The 19,521-nt window shown below is 40.4% G+C and overlaps 1 protein-coding gene across 3 annotated transcripts in view; it reads left to right on the top strand.

The window, feature by feature from the left end:
* The window catches only part of LOC123985454 (mitogen-activated protein kinase kinase kinase kinase 5-like), a 44,076-nt gene that overhangs the window by 3,180 nt on the left and 21,375 nt on the right, over nt 1-19,521 (top strand). For 2 of the 3 annotated variants that reach the window (XM_046072973.1, XM_046072974.1), the window contains exons 3-5: nt 3,721-3,992; nt 5,306-5,396; nt 19,079-19,136. In XM_046072973.1, coding sequence (XP_045928929.1) covers nt 19,127-19,136 — 10 coding nt within the window. In that variant the 5' untranslated portion in view covers nt 3,721-3,992; nt 5,306-5,396; nt 19,079-19,126. Of the gene's footprint in view, nt 1-3,720; nt 3,993-5,100; nt 5,397-19,078; nt 19,137-19,521 lie in introns of those variants that run through there. The other variant, XM_046072971.1, reaches the window with a different exon arrangement.

Here is a 19,521-nt window from a genome sequence, read left to right on the forward strand (position 1 = left end):
CTCTTTGGTCTTGCCCATGGTGGTGATGTTGGATGCTGGTTGTTTGGGTGTTGACAGGTGTCTTTTATACAGGTAACGAGGTGAGGCAGGTGTATTTGATGTAGATAATTGGTTGGGATTGGGGCTGTGTCTTAAAGAAAGACTAACTGGCTTGTAGGAGCCAGAATACTTGCTGTTTGGTAGGGGGTCATATACTTGTTTTTCCTCATCAGATGGTTATCAATTTTTATAAATTCATATGATGTGATTTTCTGGAATTTTCTTTGGGATTCTGTCTTTCACTGTTAGAATGTACATATGATTAAAATTGTAGATTGTTGCATTCTTTGTAAGTGGGCAAACCTGCAAAATCAGCAAGGGGTCAAATACTTTTTTCCCCCACTGTAGCTGAGTATGTACCCCTGAGAAGGTCGCTGGACCAATAGGTGCTTGGCCTGACCATTAACATCTGGACTGCCCTGACTTCTCATTGCGGGTCGCACTTGAATGCAACAACAGGCACGGTAAGGGCCACGATGCCATAGTGCCGATGTCTTTGACATACACCCCACTGAAAAGGGTCGTAGACACTGCCACACTTTAAGTGGAATGTGCACGCACCGCTGAGGGTGTCTGTTCCCGCCAGAGTACAGGATTGGGAGATTTACTCACAAAGCCAGCCAGCCAGGCACTGAAACAGATGAACAGCTGACCAGTGTGTTGAATGGGGGCTGTATGCTCTACATAGGATGTTAGAGCACACACCGGACACAACAGATGCAATCTCGCCTTCCTGTACCCAAAGTGGAGTGGAGGGTAGAAGGCAGGGGCGTTTCCAGGCTCTTGAAACATTGGGGGCTTAGCCCGGCACAGAAATCTTTGATGTTTTAACCCCCCACCCCCCACTGCCGCCTACCCAAAGTAGGTCTATAAAGCAACAGTAAATTATACATGTAGCCTACATTTATTATGAATTTCATAATTACTACTGATGGTCTTCCCCCTGAAAAATTTGGGGTTTGAAGCCCCTCCATCCAGTTTTAAGTGCCGTTTTTGGTTAACGTTCTTTCTCAAACAGAGAATGGGGGTGTGGCTGGAGTGTTCACTAGCAATGTGCTGTGTTAACATCACTACACTGTAAAGTTTAGTACACATTACTGTCTGGCAGGAGTAGCTATTACTTACCCATGACAGAAACTAATGTGCGCCTATCAGCTGTTATCAATCCTACAATCGACGGTCCTGCACACGATAACTCCCACTACGTTTTATGGTGTGCTTACTTTACCGCAGGGGTGTGGGGGGTCTATTATTCTGTTGAACTGTATGTAAAGACGTCAGTAAAATGCATGTTGCAGACTGTATATAAGAAGGTGGCAGGTGAAAGTGCGACGTGTTTTCTGTCATCTGTCTACTAAATCTGTCTAAACTAAACCAAATACCAAAATACACTGCAGGGGGGCTTTAAACACTTAATTTTCTGCATTCTGGTGAATTTCTTTGCACCAATTTATTGAGGAAATGTCTCAGGTGACAATTCAAAATAAGAAGAATATAGTGTAATATAATGCAGTAAGGCTGCTGTCAGATATGTTGTAGATCAACTTTTCTCTTTTAATTTAATCCCAGCAGAGTCTACATACATGCAGGCATGCCTGAAGTAGCCTAAAGTCTTTGTAAATGTGCATATGGCACCTTTTCACCTCAATGATAAATTAGCTTAATTAACGTAAATTCAGTGAAGAGTTATTTATTGACAAAATATTCAATAGGGGGGTCAGAAGATTTTGAGCATTAAAAACTTAATTTCCTGAATTCTCGAGACATTTTCTGCACCATTTTATGCTGGAAATGTCTTTATTTTTATAAAGGGAAGGACAAATTTTAGGTGGCAGGTGACAATTCAGAATATAAAAATATAATAGAATGTAATGCAGTAATCAGTAGGTTATTATTATTTTTTTTTAGTTTATATCTACATATCGGTTATTTTCGCGCATTTGGCGAATTATTATTATTTTGGTCCACAACACAAGAAACAGCTCGAGCAGAGGGGGAGGGGGCTAATAAGAGATGTGATTGGGCCAGTCCAATGTCAATATAGGCCTGATGCTTTATGGGCCCATTTTTTAAAAAACAGGTAGGCCTAGGCCAATATAAATAAATAATTTGACTTGTAACCAACTCGACGAAAGGAGCGCACTGCTCTTCATCAGAGGAAGAAAACCGAAACTGAAAACACTTGTGGTCAGACAGAAATATCACCACAATTCCACACCAATGTTCACTTCAGCACTTCTGACAAAGTGCAGATCACAGATCTGCTTTAGAGAGAGTGAAGCATCCTGGAGCAGAGAGACAGTCAAACAGAGCAAAGTGTCTCTGAGCGAGTGGGAGAGAGACACAGCAGGACACAGAGGACAGGTGTCTGCGTCGCGGTCAGGTGTGTCATGATATTCTCTCGCTACTTTGCGGCGACTGTTAACCGTTTGTGTAACTTTACACTGACAGACAACATTTATATTTAATTGTATTTATTACAATTTTGCCAGGGACAATTCAGAAGTGGCGACCTGGCGACGCCGATGGTAGAAGGCATCCAGATTTAGTGAGCAGTTTGTCCCATGCTGAAGAAGAAAGGATGCTGAGGCAGTAGGGACACTGCTATTTATACGCCCGCACGTATCGGTAGTGACGTCCTATTGGTCGGCTACATGCACAGTGTAATTGGAGGAGGTAGTACCCATAGAGTCCAGTAGGGGGCGGAGCCTGTGTGAAATAGAACATGCAAACTGTGCACGGTGGTCTGTGCCCGTCTTCAATAATTTTGTCATCAGTCCTGCTCCCGTAGCTGTGCTGGGGTTGAGGCAGTTATTTGTGGTTAACTGGCCGGTTCTGTGTCTGTCACATGTGGGTGTGTGTGCGCCACAAAGCAGAAACGAGACTGTAAGCAGCCTCCAGACAGAGCAGAGGGAAGAGGAGGATAAATGTCAAGGCCTGAAGATAGTATCACTAGAAGTTTGTTTGTCAGTTTGTTCTTTTCCTTAACCCTTTAACGGACAACGCACATTCAGCTGCTTTATTGACTCCTGTTACATCGGTGGCTTCATCATAGTACATTACGCAGCGAGTAGTAGTACTGTACTGTACGAGGACTTTGCATCTGCTTTTGTGCCTCTACTTAAGATGACACGAAAGTTTGAACATCCTGCAGCAGCAACTTTCTGCAAAGGTAAAACAACCAAGCAAAGAAAAAAAAAATACAGGAAGCCGCTGAGAAAATACGATCAATATGTTTGCAGACTTGATGTGAGACTCTTTGACCTGAAACTTTTTCTTCTTTGACATATTTTTAGTCATGTTAGCAGCATGTCAGTCTGTCTGTGGCCGGTCCACCAACTGTTTGACTCTTTGCCATTAAATTTTGATCATGGTGCCCAGAGGATGAATCCCGCTGACTTTAGTAAACCCTGACTTTGTGTCTAGCACCACCATGAGGTTAATGTTTAGGGTTTTAAATAAGATGTCTTGATGACTCTTGGATGGTTTTCCATTACATTTGGTACCCGCATTGATGTACCACTCAGGATGAATTGTAATGACCTTGGTGATCCTTTTGGTGACTTTTCCTCAAGTGCGATCATCAGGTCTTAGTTTGAATGTGTCCAATACTTCAGTTTATGACCAAATACCTGCAAAAATATAGACCTCACCATCGTCTCAGCTGTCCTCTGTCCTCAGCTGTGGAGACTGACTGCAGAGTCAGGTCAACATGGCGGTTGTTGACAGCTGTGGGCCTGGACGAGCTGTAAGATGCGGGAAGAGCCAGAGCGAGCCTCTTGCAGGACATGGAGTAGACGAGAGAAGGGAAGTTGGAAGCCAGGAGCAGTGATTTGGCCACCGCTGCCGGCTGTCTATCTGGACACTGTTGTAAAGGTTCAAAACACTCTGTGATGTTTGGGTACCACCTGATGACCCCTGCTCCAGGCTGAAGACTGCGGTTACCTCATAAGGTAATCGGAGATTGCACCCTAACAGGTGTATGCTACACATGAACTTGGTAAACATGATATCTGCTTAGCATCAGCATGTTAGCATTGTCATTGTGAGCATGTTAGCATGCAGGTGTTAGCCTTTAACTCAGAGCTCTGCTGTGCTTAAAGCTGCCAGGATGCTTCTTCAGAACTGCTTGCGGGACGGTCTGACAGCAACTACGAACTATCAGTTCGAGGATTAACCCAAAGTGCGGCTCAAACCTGAATTACACTATATCTGACTTTATATATCTCTTTTTAAATGTCCTTCTGTCTGTGTGCTCTGCTGATGCTGTACTGTGTCCATACTATCCAATAATCATCCAGTAGAAGAATAATGTGTTTTCAGGCCAGAAATACAGTTGACAAAGAGATTTTAACTTGTTAACAGGATGTAACGGGTGCCCCTTATTTATCTGCGGGGAAATGCTTCTGAACAGGAAGCTGACAGGGAGCTCCAAGCACGAGTGACTTCTTGCAGAGCTGCAACACACACACACACACACACACACACACACACATTTCAGTAGGCGTAAGGCTGAGACTGAAACTTACGCTGAAAACCCCAAACAGCACAACTGCCATTAATCAGTTACAAGTCACACATATGTAGAGACCCATATGTTCCCAAAGTATACGCACACACACACACACACACACTTTGTATTGATCTTTGTATTGATCTTTGTATTGATCTTTGTATTGCCATCGTGATGATCTTAACCTTTAGCTCTACCCCTATAAGCTCTTGTGAAAACTGGCAGGATTTCGTCATCTTGATCTTTAAATTGTTTTTATACGTTGATCCTCACCAGAACACACACACACTAACAAAGAAAAAATCAAACACACAAATCTGTAACACATTAATATAAAAGAAAACTCTCAAAAAGCTGTAACTTCTCTGTCACATGCACACACACCCAACATGAAGCAGAATTGGATTATGCAAATGAGCTGAGAAAAAAATGCTTGAGAGAGGGGAGAGGAAGGTGTGAGAGATAGAGGGAGGGACGGAGGTTGGGAGTATCGATAGCAGACTGAGAAACAGGAAGGTGTGTGTGTGTGAGAGAGTAGCTGAACACCACACATCAAGACGGTGAAACAAAGAGACGCCGAGCAACTTCTCTCAGCCGCTCACTGTTTCTGACAGTTTTGTTGCCTGTAGACGTAGATGTAGCCGCAGAGTGTGTGAATGTGTGTGTGTGTGTGAGAGAGAGAGAGAGAGAGTGTGTGACATGCCTGAGGAAGAATATTAGCAACATAAATATCGACATGGATTTCCAACACAGGGCGGCTCTGGATATCTCCACCAGGAACCCTCAGGATGATTTTGAGATCCTGCTGAGAGTCGGAGGAGGAACCTACGGAGAAGTTTACAAGGTGAGAGCCTTCAGCTGCTTTTAAACTCTTGTACTGCTGCTGAACGTCACTGATCTCTGAACAGAGTTTCACCTCATATCAGAAAGTGGTTTGTGACAAATCTTTGCATCTTTGAAAGAGAAGGGCTTCTTGAAACTAGAGTGTTTTATTTTAAGATCAAATACAGAGTAAATTCATCAGTATGAAGGGGATCTTCGGCATCTCAAGTCATGCATGTCTCACTTCTGCCTACCGCTCAGTTATCTGTTTCCCTCCACAGTGTAATGAACACTGTATGATTAGATCATTCGGTTTCTCTGGGATGAATATATGGTGTTGTGCTCACTGGGAATTTCTTGATTATACTGAAAGGTAACATAGGTGTGACTGATTTTAGTTTCATTGGTTGATTGCAATCACAACTTCGGTGGAGGCTCCAGCCCTGCTGGAGGAAGTGGTTTTAAGAAGTGAAAGTGTTCTTGTCAATAGCTGATAGCTTTTTTGAGAATTTTACTCCCAAGTGAAAGAGAAGTTGACGTGAACTCTGGATTGTAATGAAACTACTTTTCTTCAAGGGTTGATTTCATATTTTCAGTTGTGTAAAAACTATTTCAGGACATCAAATTTGGAAGGACAGACCTTCTGTAAGATGGTTCAGCTTCAGTCAGGGGTCAAATGCAGTCTGTTTTATTCAGATGTGACCTTGACTCTGACCGGGCCCTTTCACACATTCTCACATCCTTTCCACATGGTTTTAGTTGTATTGGAGTTAATGGTTCTCCTTTCATGTTCAGCTGGGAAAAATAGACTTTATTGTAACATGCAAAGTATGATTAAAGTTTGAAAAGATGGTGAGTCAAGTTAAAGGCTAACTTCTGTATTTTTCAAGCTGGACCCATATGTTTTTGTGTCTATGTGACTCATTGGGACATTTTTTTTAATGTTTGGTCCAGTATTGAGTAAGCATGTTGCAGTCAGCAGCAGCAAAACAGGGCTGCAACATTATCCTTGTAGTACGTCCACTAAAGTTCTTGGTTTTGCCGCTTACAGGCTAAGATTGTTATTTTAAGTGTCTGGCAACATTAAAGAAAGGATCCCTGCAGAGATAGAGCTGGTTTTTTGTTAAGAGTAAGAAACATTACTGTTTTTATCAATGGACTCTGGAAGTGACTGTTTGTGATGTGCGCGCTCGCTCAATACTGGACCAATTTCAAAGTTGAAAAATACTGAAGTTACCCTTTAACACGAGTGAAAAGCCGGAATTTGAGCTGCTGTGTTTGTAAGTCTGGATGTTGAACAAGAACTGGTTTCCTGGCAACATCAGTAAGGTCTGAGGTTTATACAATATATCTTATTTCTATAAATATGCATAAAAATAGCAATGCTGTTAGACATTTCATGCCACTCTGTCGACTTATCAAGCAACTCCAGGCAACAGTGGAGAAGTCTCCACAACACATCTGGTACATTATTAGTTGAAGTGCAGAGGGTCGGTTGTGTAGGTAAACAGGATTCTCAGGATTCTCAGGTACTTTACACAAAACCAGTCACACCGGAAACAAACATGAATGGAAAAGTAAAGAAGTTGTCACAGTCATAGCTCACATCTGAGTTAAAATCATCACCATCATTTATGGGAATTTAAACCTGAGCATTAGTACTTTAGTCCAGAACCAACCTTCCAGCACTCATTTGAGAATGAAAGGTTCATTTGACCCTTTCAGTTTATCAATCTTCCCCCTGACTAACTCATTTACTGTAAGGGTTTGAGTTAACTGGCAACACTTAGAGCCAATACTAGCGGTTTACTGTGACAGACTGTGGAGGTCAGGGTGGATGGATGGACCAACTTCTCAGCTCATACTTCAAGCCAGCGTCAACTTTTTCTTAATATCTTTTCTCTTTTTTTATTTGCCTATACAGAAACATACATATCTTAACTGTGAGTTAGGAGTGGATGTTGTATTAGAAACAAATAGGTAGTGACACAGTGCAACATAGAGTCCAGTAAGGACTCTATGTTGCACTGTGTCACTACCTATTTGTACCCTAAACTAACCAACAGTAATTTAACACACCCTCTGTCAAATGTATTGGAGGTCTTAGAGAGACACGGCTAACATATGATCTTTTTGTGGTGCGATGTCAGCTGTTATCCAATTATATAGTACCAAAACCACACTGTGAAGGTAATGGTCAGTTTTTGGTGCGCCGTCGGCCTGGTACAAACAATGTGCCTCTGCAGTGTAGCATGATGATGACGACCAAGATGCGAAGATACAGACAATGGCCCTGTCACATCTCACTATTGCTCTGTGTTTTCGTAGGCAGTGTGTGATGTTTGTCGGTGTAAATAGTACCTGGTGACACTGCGTTTAAGTAATACTACAGAATGGAAAAATGTCTTCTTGTGAATTTTTTGTGAATTTTTGATATTCCTCAATCACGATGCGTTTTTGGGCCAACAAAAAAGCAACTTAAAAAAAAAAAATCTTCGGAAAATTGTCCCCACGGCAGGCCATGTCAGTAACCTCCGTTGTCACATTTGACCAACATCTGGCACGCAATCAGCTGCAGGACAACAACCTCCAAAAATGTAAACCCCCAAAAAACTTGTAATTGAAACCCGTAAGTGAGCTATGAATGTTTCTACTCTTGTAATATAATCAAAGTAGGATAATGTTGCAGCGTGTAGGCTATCATCAATTAATTAATTTTACTTGAGTCACAGATGCCTTAATAAAGGCAAGGATCAAGCTGGAGAACCTCTCCAGTAAAATCTATACAATAACTGGGATTTAAGTAGATAAATAAGGGCGGGCAGGAGGGCGAGTGTGAGCAAGCTTTCTGCATGTGACAACCATTTCCATTATCTGGTACCCTATGCGTCTTTTTGCAAGCTGGTAATGAAGTAAGATTTTAGTTTTAGTTTTTTTTTATTTGTATTATTACATACGTTAGTAACGCAGTTTTAAGATTTACAGTGTAAAAGTGGTTTAATACTGGTAAAATTTAACATGAAACCTTCCTGGTACTGACATTTAATACCACCAACCAGTAAAAATATTAACTAGCACAACACTTCTTATAAAAAACAATGTCTGTATTCCAGTCAGCCTTATATAATGCTAACGTACTAACAATACTCATTTTAAATGTTAACATTGTTATAGGCTTTCAGTCTCATTGTTTGGATAGTGTCCTTGTTCAGGTGTCTGTCTCGTAGACTGGTTGGCATTTCTTTATGATAATTCAGGTAAATTTGATGTATTCGTTACTTTAGTGTTCTGCGAGGATTAGCCTGCGGGTTATTGCTGTATATGAATCTGCTGAAACCATGTGATTTCAATAACTATAGCTGGTATTGATTTGTAATAAGTTTTAAAATGTCTTGTATCAGAGACATGTTGCAAATAAGAGCATTCTCTGGAAGTAACCTCAACCCACAATAGCGGTAGGTCAGTTATTCTTGCCTTTATTCTCCACTCTCTCGCCATGATCTCACCAGATGTGTAAAGAATAGCATGAAAAAAGTTTTTTATAGCACCTCTGGGCTTGTAATTTACCTTGGAGTGGCAATTTGTATTACACCTGTGTGTATTTTATATTTATATAACTTTGGAAAATATGAGGCTTTACAGAGTTAATCTCTACTGTGACTAAACTGTTCAACAATGAAACACAGTAAACGGTAAATGTAACTGATGCAAAGTAGGTTAGCTGCAGACTGAGCACACTTCCTCTAAACAGGTCAGTAGAACCGGCTGTTCTGTTTTACAAAGAGAGAGAGATTTGCATAGTTGTGCTTTCTTCACATATGGACACACATACACCCACATAAAGATTTGATCGCACACACACACACACACACACACACACACACACACACACACACACACACACACACATGTGCTCCCAAGTTCATGTTTTTGGCTACATGTATACACTCACACTTTAGCGGAGGTCAGCCCTGCAAATGCAGCACTTTTGCACCATCAGCAGCAGTGAGAAAGTAGGCCTTATAGATGTGTGTGTGTGTGTGTGTGTGTGTGTGTGGATGTGTGTGTCTGTGTGTGTGTCTGTGTGTGTGTGTGTGATGACCACGTTAGAGATCAGACAGTCTGTTTATAATGGTGCAGCAGCAGGAGGCAGTTTTTGGTGTCACTCGTAGAAGGCGGGAAGGTCAGGGGAATCAAAACAAACTCACAGTACCTTCAGAAGGATTAATAAAAGGCGTGAACACCGACATCAAGATAGTCACAGTGAAGGATGTGGCGGCTGTGCTGGATGAGTCAGATTGGTGTAGTACAACTGGCAGCATTTTATTTTATTTTTTTCTATGTGTGTCTGTGAATTCATGCTATGGTGGCTATCACTACTCATGGTTTATTTGGTAAAATAATGTGATGTGAACTGCATCATGTTCTGTGTGCGAGAAGCTGTTTACCTCAGAAAAGAGCTACTATATAAAGTGTCTAGATCAACAAAACTTTCATGAATTAAATGTTAATGAATCACTTTTGTGTCATACAAATCAGCAACACAGAGTTTCAAAAATAGTAAAACGTTCTACAAAAAGTTATGAAATTAAAAAGCAATAATGAAATTGTAAATGACAAGAGAGAAAAAAGAGAAACAGAAGCAATTCAAAGACAAATGAAGTAGTATATGGCTACATGTAACAGATGTATTGGCATGCACCCAAACAATATTTTTGCCTACTGAGGCATCACAAAAATGTGGCTGGTTTTACATGTTGGACAGCAACACACAGCAAAAGGTGGATGTGTGCAGTAACCAACAGGCACACATCAAAAGATTGTTTTCTGTGTCAAGTCAAGTTGAAGTGAGTACACTGGAATACACTTACAAAGAGAACAACTTCCTTGTGCTTTGAAATAAGGACGTATTTTCTTCTTCCGAAAGATGACATATTCTCATGTGTATATAAAGAAATGCTCTAAATCAAGGATTTACAAAGTCGGAGACTGAGGGCCTCACCTCAAGCAAAGCTTGGAAAAAGGCGCCGCTTCACACCCCTCATTAGTTTACTTGCTTAGTTTCACTCAATTCCTGGATACATGGGGATCCTGTCTGTGTTATTTGATCCCATAGACAAAAACAATAACTGACTACTACTGCTAACAGACCACACCAAATACATAAAAAAGGCCTGTCCTAAGGCATTTATTGGTTTCTGACTCCGGGAAAGTGGGAAAGACAGTAAACTTCCCCAAAACTACTGTATCTCTGAACTCTCTCTTAACCAACTCACACAGTTAGTCGATCTCTAATTTAAGTCTTCAGCTATGCTTTTAATTCAAATATGTACACTGATAACATGTAACACCTGTGTAATCTACTCACTGCAGTTGTAATGAGACATAGCAGTACTTTGAGATGATGCTAACACTAGCATGATAATGTTTACCAAGTTCTTCATCTTTGTTTAGCGTGTTGGTATGCTAATGTATGGTAATTAGTACTAAACACACAGCTGAGGCTGATGGGAATGTCATTAGTTTTACAGGTAATAAACCAAAATATTGGACAAATCAGGTGCTTCTCAGCTCAGCAACTTGTAAGAGGAAAACAGGGGGCTGGAGCACACTGATGAATTTGCAGCCTTTAATAGTGCAAACTAAATAATTACAGTAGTTATCACAGTTTATTTTGAGGGGAATGTGAATCTCTGAACCAAATTGCATAGCAATCCATATAATAGTTGTTGTGGCATTTCACTCAAAACCACAGATGTCAACCTCATACCTCATCCTGGATATATGGTGCATAAAAACAGAACGCTGACTCTCAATGTTTCGTTCTGGGGACAGAAAGCAGACCTGGCCCAGACGACCTGAGAAGTCTGGATGGTTCATCACGTAGCAGAAGGTCAAAAATGTCAAATTCTTTGACAGACAGGAAGCCAGTGTAAAGACCTCAGAATTAGAGTGATGTGATCCAATGTTTTGGTCTTAGCGAGGAAAGGAATCAGACAAATCTTCCATCCATCCATCGTCAACTGCTTATCCTGCGTACAGGGTCGCGGGGGGGCTGGAGCCAATCCTAGCTGACATCGGGGCAAAAGGCGGGGTACACCCTGGACAGGCCGCCAGACCATCCCAGGGCCACACAACCACACCTAAGGACAATTTTAGAGACACCAATTAACCTACGCTGCATGTCTTTGGATGGTGGGAGGAAGCCGGAGCACCTGGAGAGAACCCACACAGACTGAGAACATGCAAACTCCACACAGAAAGGCCAGGGCAGCCGGGATTTGAACCCACAACCTTCTTGCTGTGAGGTGCGACAGTGCTAACCACTGCACCACCCTCAGAAAAATCTTTAATCATAAAAGAGATGTCGGTAAAACTGTTGACAGGACGCCTCAAACAAACAAGGTCACCTGTGACTCTGTTATGACTTTTTGATCCAAGGAGGTTTTTCCTCGAGCTAAGAAAACATCACAATGAGAAGTCTAAGGGTCAAGCGGGGACTCGCGGGCAGGGCCAGCAGGAGAAACACGACTGTGCATAGTCAGTGTGCTGCATACCCCAGAAGTAAACCTGCACCGGCATTTGCGCAAGGCGAGTAATTCTTACTGGACTAAATAGGCACCATCTTTGGGTCTGGTATCCTGTTCTAATAATACATTAAACGCATCACTGCGATCATGTGATTTTAGGTTTCATTCAGCACCACTTGGCTAGTTTCAGAAATGCATTGTTGTCAAACACAAAAGGCTTCTGTTATCTTTTAAAAAACTGACTTCTGAGAACTTTTTGATGGATAAATGGACAAACTTTATTATCATGTATTCATCATTTATTGTCCTATTCTTCAGTTACTATTCCACCAATTGCTATAAGTTTTCTTTTTACCTTAATTACTGTAAAGTAATTTTATGTGTGTTTTATTATCTTACCTCTCACTGTACTAGATTTATTTTCTCACCTCTGTTGGAGCCCCTGCATGTGAATCAGGGAGTGCATGACCCACAGGAGCCATGTGTCCTCCAAATTACTCACCGTAGCATCTTCTCTAAGATAAACACATCTAATGAATGTGAATTGTATAATCTGACTTTGGAGCACTGCACTCCAACCCTGTGGTACTAAATTAAGCCAATTAATATATGAAGCGTAGTGGTTAGAAAGATACGATCTGTTGTGCCGGGTTTTACATTAAGAGTTCACTTCCTCTTTGTGTTTCTAGTCATGTTTGATCACAGGCAAGTGATCAAATATGTCACTTTTCTGACGTCTGAAGTGTTGTCAGTTGTACCTTTTATGACTCTTTTAGACCTTGTTTTGCTCACTAGTTGTTGACTCACCTTCCCATCTATACATTTTAAATATGTATGTTTTTTATTCATGTTTGATGATTGACGTTTCCTTCACAGCTGTACACACAGATGCAGAGATATTACCTGTATTAAATATAACAGCTATTTGCAGCAGGGCTTTATTTGCTCTGGATTGGGAATTAACTAAAATTTGACTAAGCAGACTGCAACCCTGCGTCTGATCATGTCAGGATCTTCCTGCTCTTACAGTAAAAGCCTGACTCTCCTTATCAGATGCGGCTTGTGCTTCTAAGCTGCATTTTGGGTTGCTTTTCAACGTGGTGCAAGTCTAGTTTCAGACCTGTAGCCCCGCAGAGGCTGTGGGCTGCACCTGGTGTGTGTGCAACCTCAGACGCAAAATGAAGAAGTGAGATAAATGAGCATCAGGCTAAACAGAAGCTGCATGCAGAGTCGAGTTAACTGTGCCCCATGTTTCTGCTGAAACTGTGTGTGTGTGTGTGTGTGTGTGTGTTTTACAATGAAATTTACTTGAATTTTGGATTGCCTTGATTTATTATTAACTCAAAAAAGAGGAAGAGAGATCATTTATAATGCGGAGAACATCAAACAAATTCCAGCCCCTGGCATTTGTGTGTGTGTTCATGTGAGAGAAAGTGCATTAGTACTTTGTGAGATCAAATGACTTAAAGGAATAATCAAATGTTTAGGGAATTTTGCTTATTTGGTAAATGACCCACAGTCAAATGAAAATTACATTATCAATTTAAGATTCACGTCAATTCCTACAAAGGCCCCTGGTGTGTTTAGCTGAGCTGAAATCTATGAACTAGTCAAATATTTGATGTGCCTTTACTTCCTTTAGTTAAATACAGACAAAACTGAATTGTCCTTGGTACAAAAGAAGAAACAGTGAGACTCAGTGCTCAGAAATCTTTGTGTAATCTCCCTTAAAAACATTGCAAGTCCCTTGATACTCTTTTCTGAGGGATCCCTCAGGAAGCTTCAGCTCATTCAAGCCACAGCTGCTAACAAACAGTCCAACAAAGACAAAGAAAAGTAAACACTAGGGATGAGCAAGAACACCACCATCTGTATCTGTATTTGTATACGTACTCAGAATGGCTGAGACTGAACCTGGACGCAGGCGGGACTGACCTGAAGTTAGTAATTTAAGCCTTGATCAAAAGTTGCTATATTTATTATAAAAGTATTTAAAGAACAGCCTCATTAAGCTTCAGAGCAATTTTTTTGATAATAATAGTAAGAGATCTTTTTTTTTTAAAAAGATTCCTATATTTCTAGTTTTTTTTTAACACATCGTACGTTGTACTTAACTTTACACTTGTACGTTGTTAAAAGTACATTATTTGTACCGGATACTCGTTTCAACCGACTACTCGCTCAATATCACAAAGACTACGGTCTAGACCTGGTCTATATGAAAAGTGCAATGAGATAACTTTTGCTGTGAATTGGTGTTACATAAATAAAACTGAATTGAATTGAATTGAACCATAGTAAACACATCGCCCAAATTCAGAGGTCCCTGCACTCGTGTCAAAGAGCACTGCTGCTTGTCTAGCATTTAGAAGCAGTATTTAGTCAATGTATACAACAGAGCTGGAACAAACGTACATATATGACTTTTAACGCCTTGCACTTACATCTTTACCTATAACTTATCTTTGACTTTATCTTTGCTTTTATCTTTTTTAATGGTTTCTATCCTTTCAATGTGTGTCAATGGTTTATATTGTATTTCCTTTTTGTTATTTAATTATGTAAATAATGACTGAATTGTCTTTGTGTGTGAAATGTGCAAATGGGCTATACTTGCCTTGTTAGATAGCAAGCTAGTCCCTAATACACCAGAGTTTTTATTAAGCAATACAAAACTGTGCAAAGTTTAGCAATGTCACTGTGGGGACCGTAGCTCAGAGCTAATAGCTCCAAACTAACTGCTAACTGCTCATTGAACCACAGTGTCTGTTTTATTTCCACACGTTAAATAGTTACATCACACATTCAACCGGTCTCTTAACTAAGCTAGGGTAAACATGTCAAGTATCAAACACAGAGATAAAATTGATATATTTTGGGGGGATTATATATTATATTTGGAGTTAATACAGAGTTAGGTGTGTGGGTTTATTGATAATTGAAGTGTTGCTGTAGAAAAGGTGAGGTAGTTAAGGTAAGTTGAGGTAAGTTTTTGAAGTTAATGTGCTGTGATTAGATATTATTTTATGTCAGTTTTATGTCACCCTTTCACTTCAACCACTGTCTCCCCGTGACCTTTCATATTAAACCGCTCATTGTTAAAGGAAGCAAGCAGGGTCCACTTCATTTCCACTCACCTCCTCTCTTGTTTCTGTTGAGGAGGATCGTAAATGTGATCAAACCTGCCGGTTTTACTGGCTTTAGTAACAAATCCGACTATCGTGATATTACTTATAACTTATGTATGCTTTGAGAGCGTGTGTCACCATCACAGAGGTCAATGAAAGGAAAGACCGCTCCTTGCTAGTGATCAGAAGAAACTAGTAAACACACATCAAGATGGAAATATTGCTGTGGAAGGGCCGCGGCTTCCGCTGTGACGTCCAACTCGTGTGTGACTTTGGTTGTTTACTGATCACTAGTTGGGCGTCTTTCCTCTCAGTGACCTCTCTGATGTCACACACTAAGACACACATAAACTCCTTGATGGAAGGGAGTTTTCCATTGTCTGTTGTTTTCTTTATCTTACTTGTACCTCTCAGCCACTAAGTGCTTTTATTTGTCAGTCCTGTACTCCAAATGTGAGTAGGGACACGATGACTACACAGCTTCTGTTGCTCCCCAGAAGATATTTATCTGCTATGAAAGTCTTGTATGCCCTAGTTTTAACTAGTGTTGTGTAATAACGTCCAACAAGGTACTGTACACGTTGATACTCTCTAACGATAAACGTGACTAAACATTCTCAGAAACACCTTTCACTGACAACTGTTATTGAAGTCCCGTGCAGCTTACAGCCTCTACTGATCTTCAACTACACACTGAAAACCTTTTTGAGTTAAATGCCATACTGTTAAAACAGTCTTTTGAAGTGAGCACCAAGTGAATAAATTAAAAAGCTCTCTTACTGTAATGTAAAAAGGTCACTTATACTACTAAACGCTTGTGTTTTGAGGCAGCACACAGTATGTTGACAGTTACCCAATTCATTTGTGTTCAACAAGCCTTTACTGGCATGGGAAACAGACGTTTACATTGCCAAAGCTAATATTGTTACTCTCACTGTAGACAGCTGTTTCAAGCTTAGACAAGTGACTGGTTAAGAAAATGGAGCAGTTAAAAAGCCAGATATTTTTCTCAGGTGTTGTTGTTGATGAGACCAGATTTAGCCTAGTGGACTTACTTTAGTTTAATCAGCTGACCAAAAACATGACTCTGTTGGGATGCTCATGTTGCACATCTGGATGTGTTAGTAGGTTACTGTTTGCTAAAAATGTCTTAATGCAGCTTTAAAATCGAGCAGGTAGAGCAAGTTGGTCAGGTTGAAGGGTTACATTTTTATGAAAGCCCGGATTGGCTAATGGGAGCGTTGGGACAATTCCCCCGGGGTGTCATGGCAGTGTCAAATGCTAAATGAAATGGATAAATCAAAGCGAAAACAACTGGCTGGCTATTCACTCAGAACTGTAGATTGTTGCCCCTCCACCTGCTTTAACCTGACGGTATTATGTCATGAGAGAGAAGGAGAGAGAGGGCACTCTGAAATGAGAAAAGAACTGGATGAAAGTGCAGCTAAGTGCTGCAAAATTACAGATATGTTCAAATGAAAGATACATGGTTAGTGTTTAAAAAGAATACATGCTAGCAGGAAAGCCCTCAGCATGATATAATATCACAACTACCCATCCAAAGGTGATTCTTAAAAAACTAATAAATGGCATCAGCACTCAACATGATTGAAAATAAAGACACTTTACTGTCATGTGGAAGCACCTCCAGCTACTCAGAGCTACCAGACCTTCATTATGATCAACACAAGTCCATTCAGAGATCTGAGGAAATGCCAGATGTAATGATGAATAATTATATAGTAATTAATTTATTCCTGTAGCCCTAATTATAGTGGTGCATCTGACTAACCCTTGCAACAGTAGAGCTGTTTCAAACTTTTTTGGATGTTTGTGAAGTAGTTTTGGTTTGCAGTAAAAACTAAAAGCTATGTTACTGGCATAAACAGAAAACATATTCCAACAGAACAGTTACGCTACACATGGTCTGTTGTGAATGCGAGGAGATTTGCCTGATGTCAGATTACCAGAGTTAGTATCCCAGTCCAGCCCTGTTTCCTTGTTGAACTCTAAAGGTTCATAGTATCTAAAACTTTTAAGATATTATTGCACTGCTGAAACTAACTGAAATCACATTTAGAGAACAGCCTAACATCTCTTCCCAGGAACGATGACCTGATTATTCTGGATAACCTACAGACCACATTGCTTTCAAAATGAAGGTTGAAAGTAGTTCCACTGAAAACTGATCACTGTAATGACCTGAATAACAGGGGCATTGTTTCTGGAAAAATCACATTGCTGTTGAGTTTTAAAATTTAATTTACCAAAAGCACCACAAACTAAATTCTATTCTCCTCCATTATACTGGGACAGCAAGAGGCTTTCTCAAAGATAAATATCTCAAAGAAGCCTCAGCAGATAAAACCAAGCCTACATGCCTAAACGCCTCTAGAGGGCATTGAGATTTTGTTGAACTGATCCTTTATGATCAGTTTGTGGAAGGTTGGCGTTCTGTTGGTCACGATTAAATAAGGAAAACGCATGCTGAAAGTAAAAATATCTTTCATAAATGTAAGCCAGTTGTTTATCCTCTACCACGGCCTCAACACTCTGACTTTCCGCTGTGCCATTTCAATGTCAAAGGCCTTTGAGTAGAGCACAGACCGCCGCTGACATTAAAATGTCTCCAACTGCAAACTGTCAGCTTACAGTTTATCATCTGCCAGTGGTTTAAATTAAAATTTTTAAAATGAAAGCAGGGCTTTGACAGCGGAGGTGGCCACCGCCTGCCTTCTAGTCATGTCTTTGACAAGTTGTTTCTTTTCATTAATTAGCGTCTGAACACATGCTGAACTTAAAATGGTAACAACATCCTGTTTTGTTATAAAAGTTCATGGAAATATGGCCATGACAGATGCGTAACTGTCAATACAATATTCGTTACGTATTTATCTTTAAATAGTAGTCCTAACCTTGTGCTGCTGGGTAGTGGATGGTGTTGTGGTTTCAACTCTGCTGTCACTTTATCAAACTCCATCAAATATCGTTGTCATGATTAGAAAAATCCCTCCCTAGGGCAGTGAAGTTTCCATTGTTACTGTATACTATATATACCTTTCCTGCTCTAAGTGCACTTATGACTGTTTTCTATTTCAGGAGTAACAGAATGTGAATGGGTATTTCCTCTTAGTGAAGTGGATCAGCCAGCAGCGCTGTCATGTCTAAACTGTAGTCTGGTATATGTTTGAAGTAATCTTCTCCCCTCACTCTAGAGCCTTTGTACCCAATGAAAAGAGGAGTTTATTCTTCATTTACCTACCTGATTGACGTTGGTATTTATTTATTGTATTTTGTCTCCATCTTTGTTGCTCGATGCTGGGGCTCTTCCTTACTGACCACCTGTCGATCAAACCCTGTGGGCGGGGACTGAGACAGCTTTTTCTTTTGATTTTCTGTTTGAGTTTTAGTGCTATTTGTTTGTTGAGCCATTGTGCCTTTCACCACTCAAGCTAACGGAAACTTTTACCACAACTTTCATCTCACTACAGACAAAACAACATTCACATTTCAAAGAATAATGTAGAGAATAAAATATATAAAGAATAATAAGAGTGTTTGTTTATTATTTAATTGCATAGCAGGACAGTTTGAGTGCAAGTCAGTTTACTGCCAGCTACTTACATGGCCAACCTGCAACAGAAAATCAGCTTGGGGCCATTTTGAACATATTTATGTGTAAGGATATTATGGTTTCTGTTTACAAACAGTGTGAATAAGCAAAGAGAAGTGAGACCACTCTCTGGTATCATATTTTTAAAGGTCACTGCATGTGTGTATGTTCATCTGTGTGTGTGTGTGTGTGTACATGCTGTAAAAGTGTTTGTGTCCCTTGCATGCGTTTTTCTGTCTTAAATGCCACAGAGTGGTGTGGTGGGCTGTTTTTTGCACTCCACTGATCTGGACAGCAAACATGCAAATGAAGCTCTGCTGGCGCACAAGAAAACACATCTCAGAAGCACCACATTTACATGCACTGTTAGCAAATAACTGACAGCTACAGTGTAAAAATAATCACCTGTATATACGTGCTTTTGTGTATTCAGGCTCGTAACAAGCAGAATGGAGAGCTGGCAGCCATCAAGGTCATCAAGATGGAACCAGGTGAGAATTTGATCTGGATGTTTATACTTTCATTTGATTATATTAGGAAATCTTCTTAATCTTTGCATTCCCTTTAGTCAGGTGTTACATTTTAGATTACATTTTTTTAAAGTCATGGCCTGTGGCTAGAGAGGGCACTGAAAGACTAGCTAATAGATTTCCTACCTAGGTGATAAGCATGTTTCTAGTCTGTGGCAAGGGCATAATCCCTGTTTCTTCTGGTGAAAGTCCCCAGACTTGTTTTAAAGAAACATTGATGGCTCCAATGCCCATTATACGAAAGCTTTCAACAAAACATTGCGCTGCAGTAAAGGCTAAAAGGCAGGTCTGCACTGATAATAAGCATCATTATTTCCCACAGTGACATAAATCATACTAATCAAAG

Source organism: Micropterus dolomieu, linkage group LG17 (assembly GCF_021292245.1).
Source record: "Micropterus dolomieu isolate WLL.071019.BEF.003 ecotype Adirondacks linkage group LG17, ASM2129224v1, whole genome shotgun sequence".
NCBI classification, from domain to species: Eukaryota; Metazoa; Chordata; class Actinopteri; order Centrarchiformes; family Centrarchidae; genus Micropterus; species Micropterus dolomieu.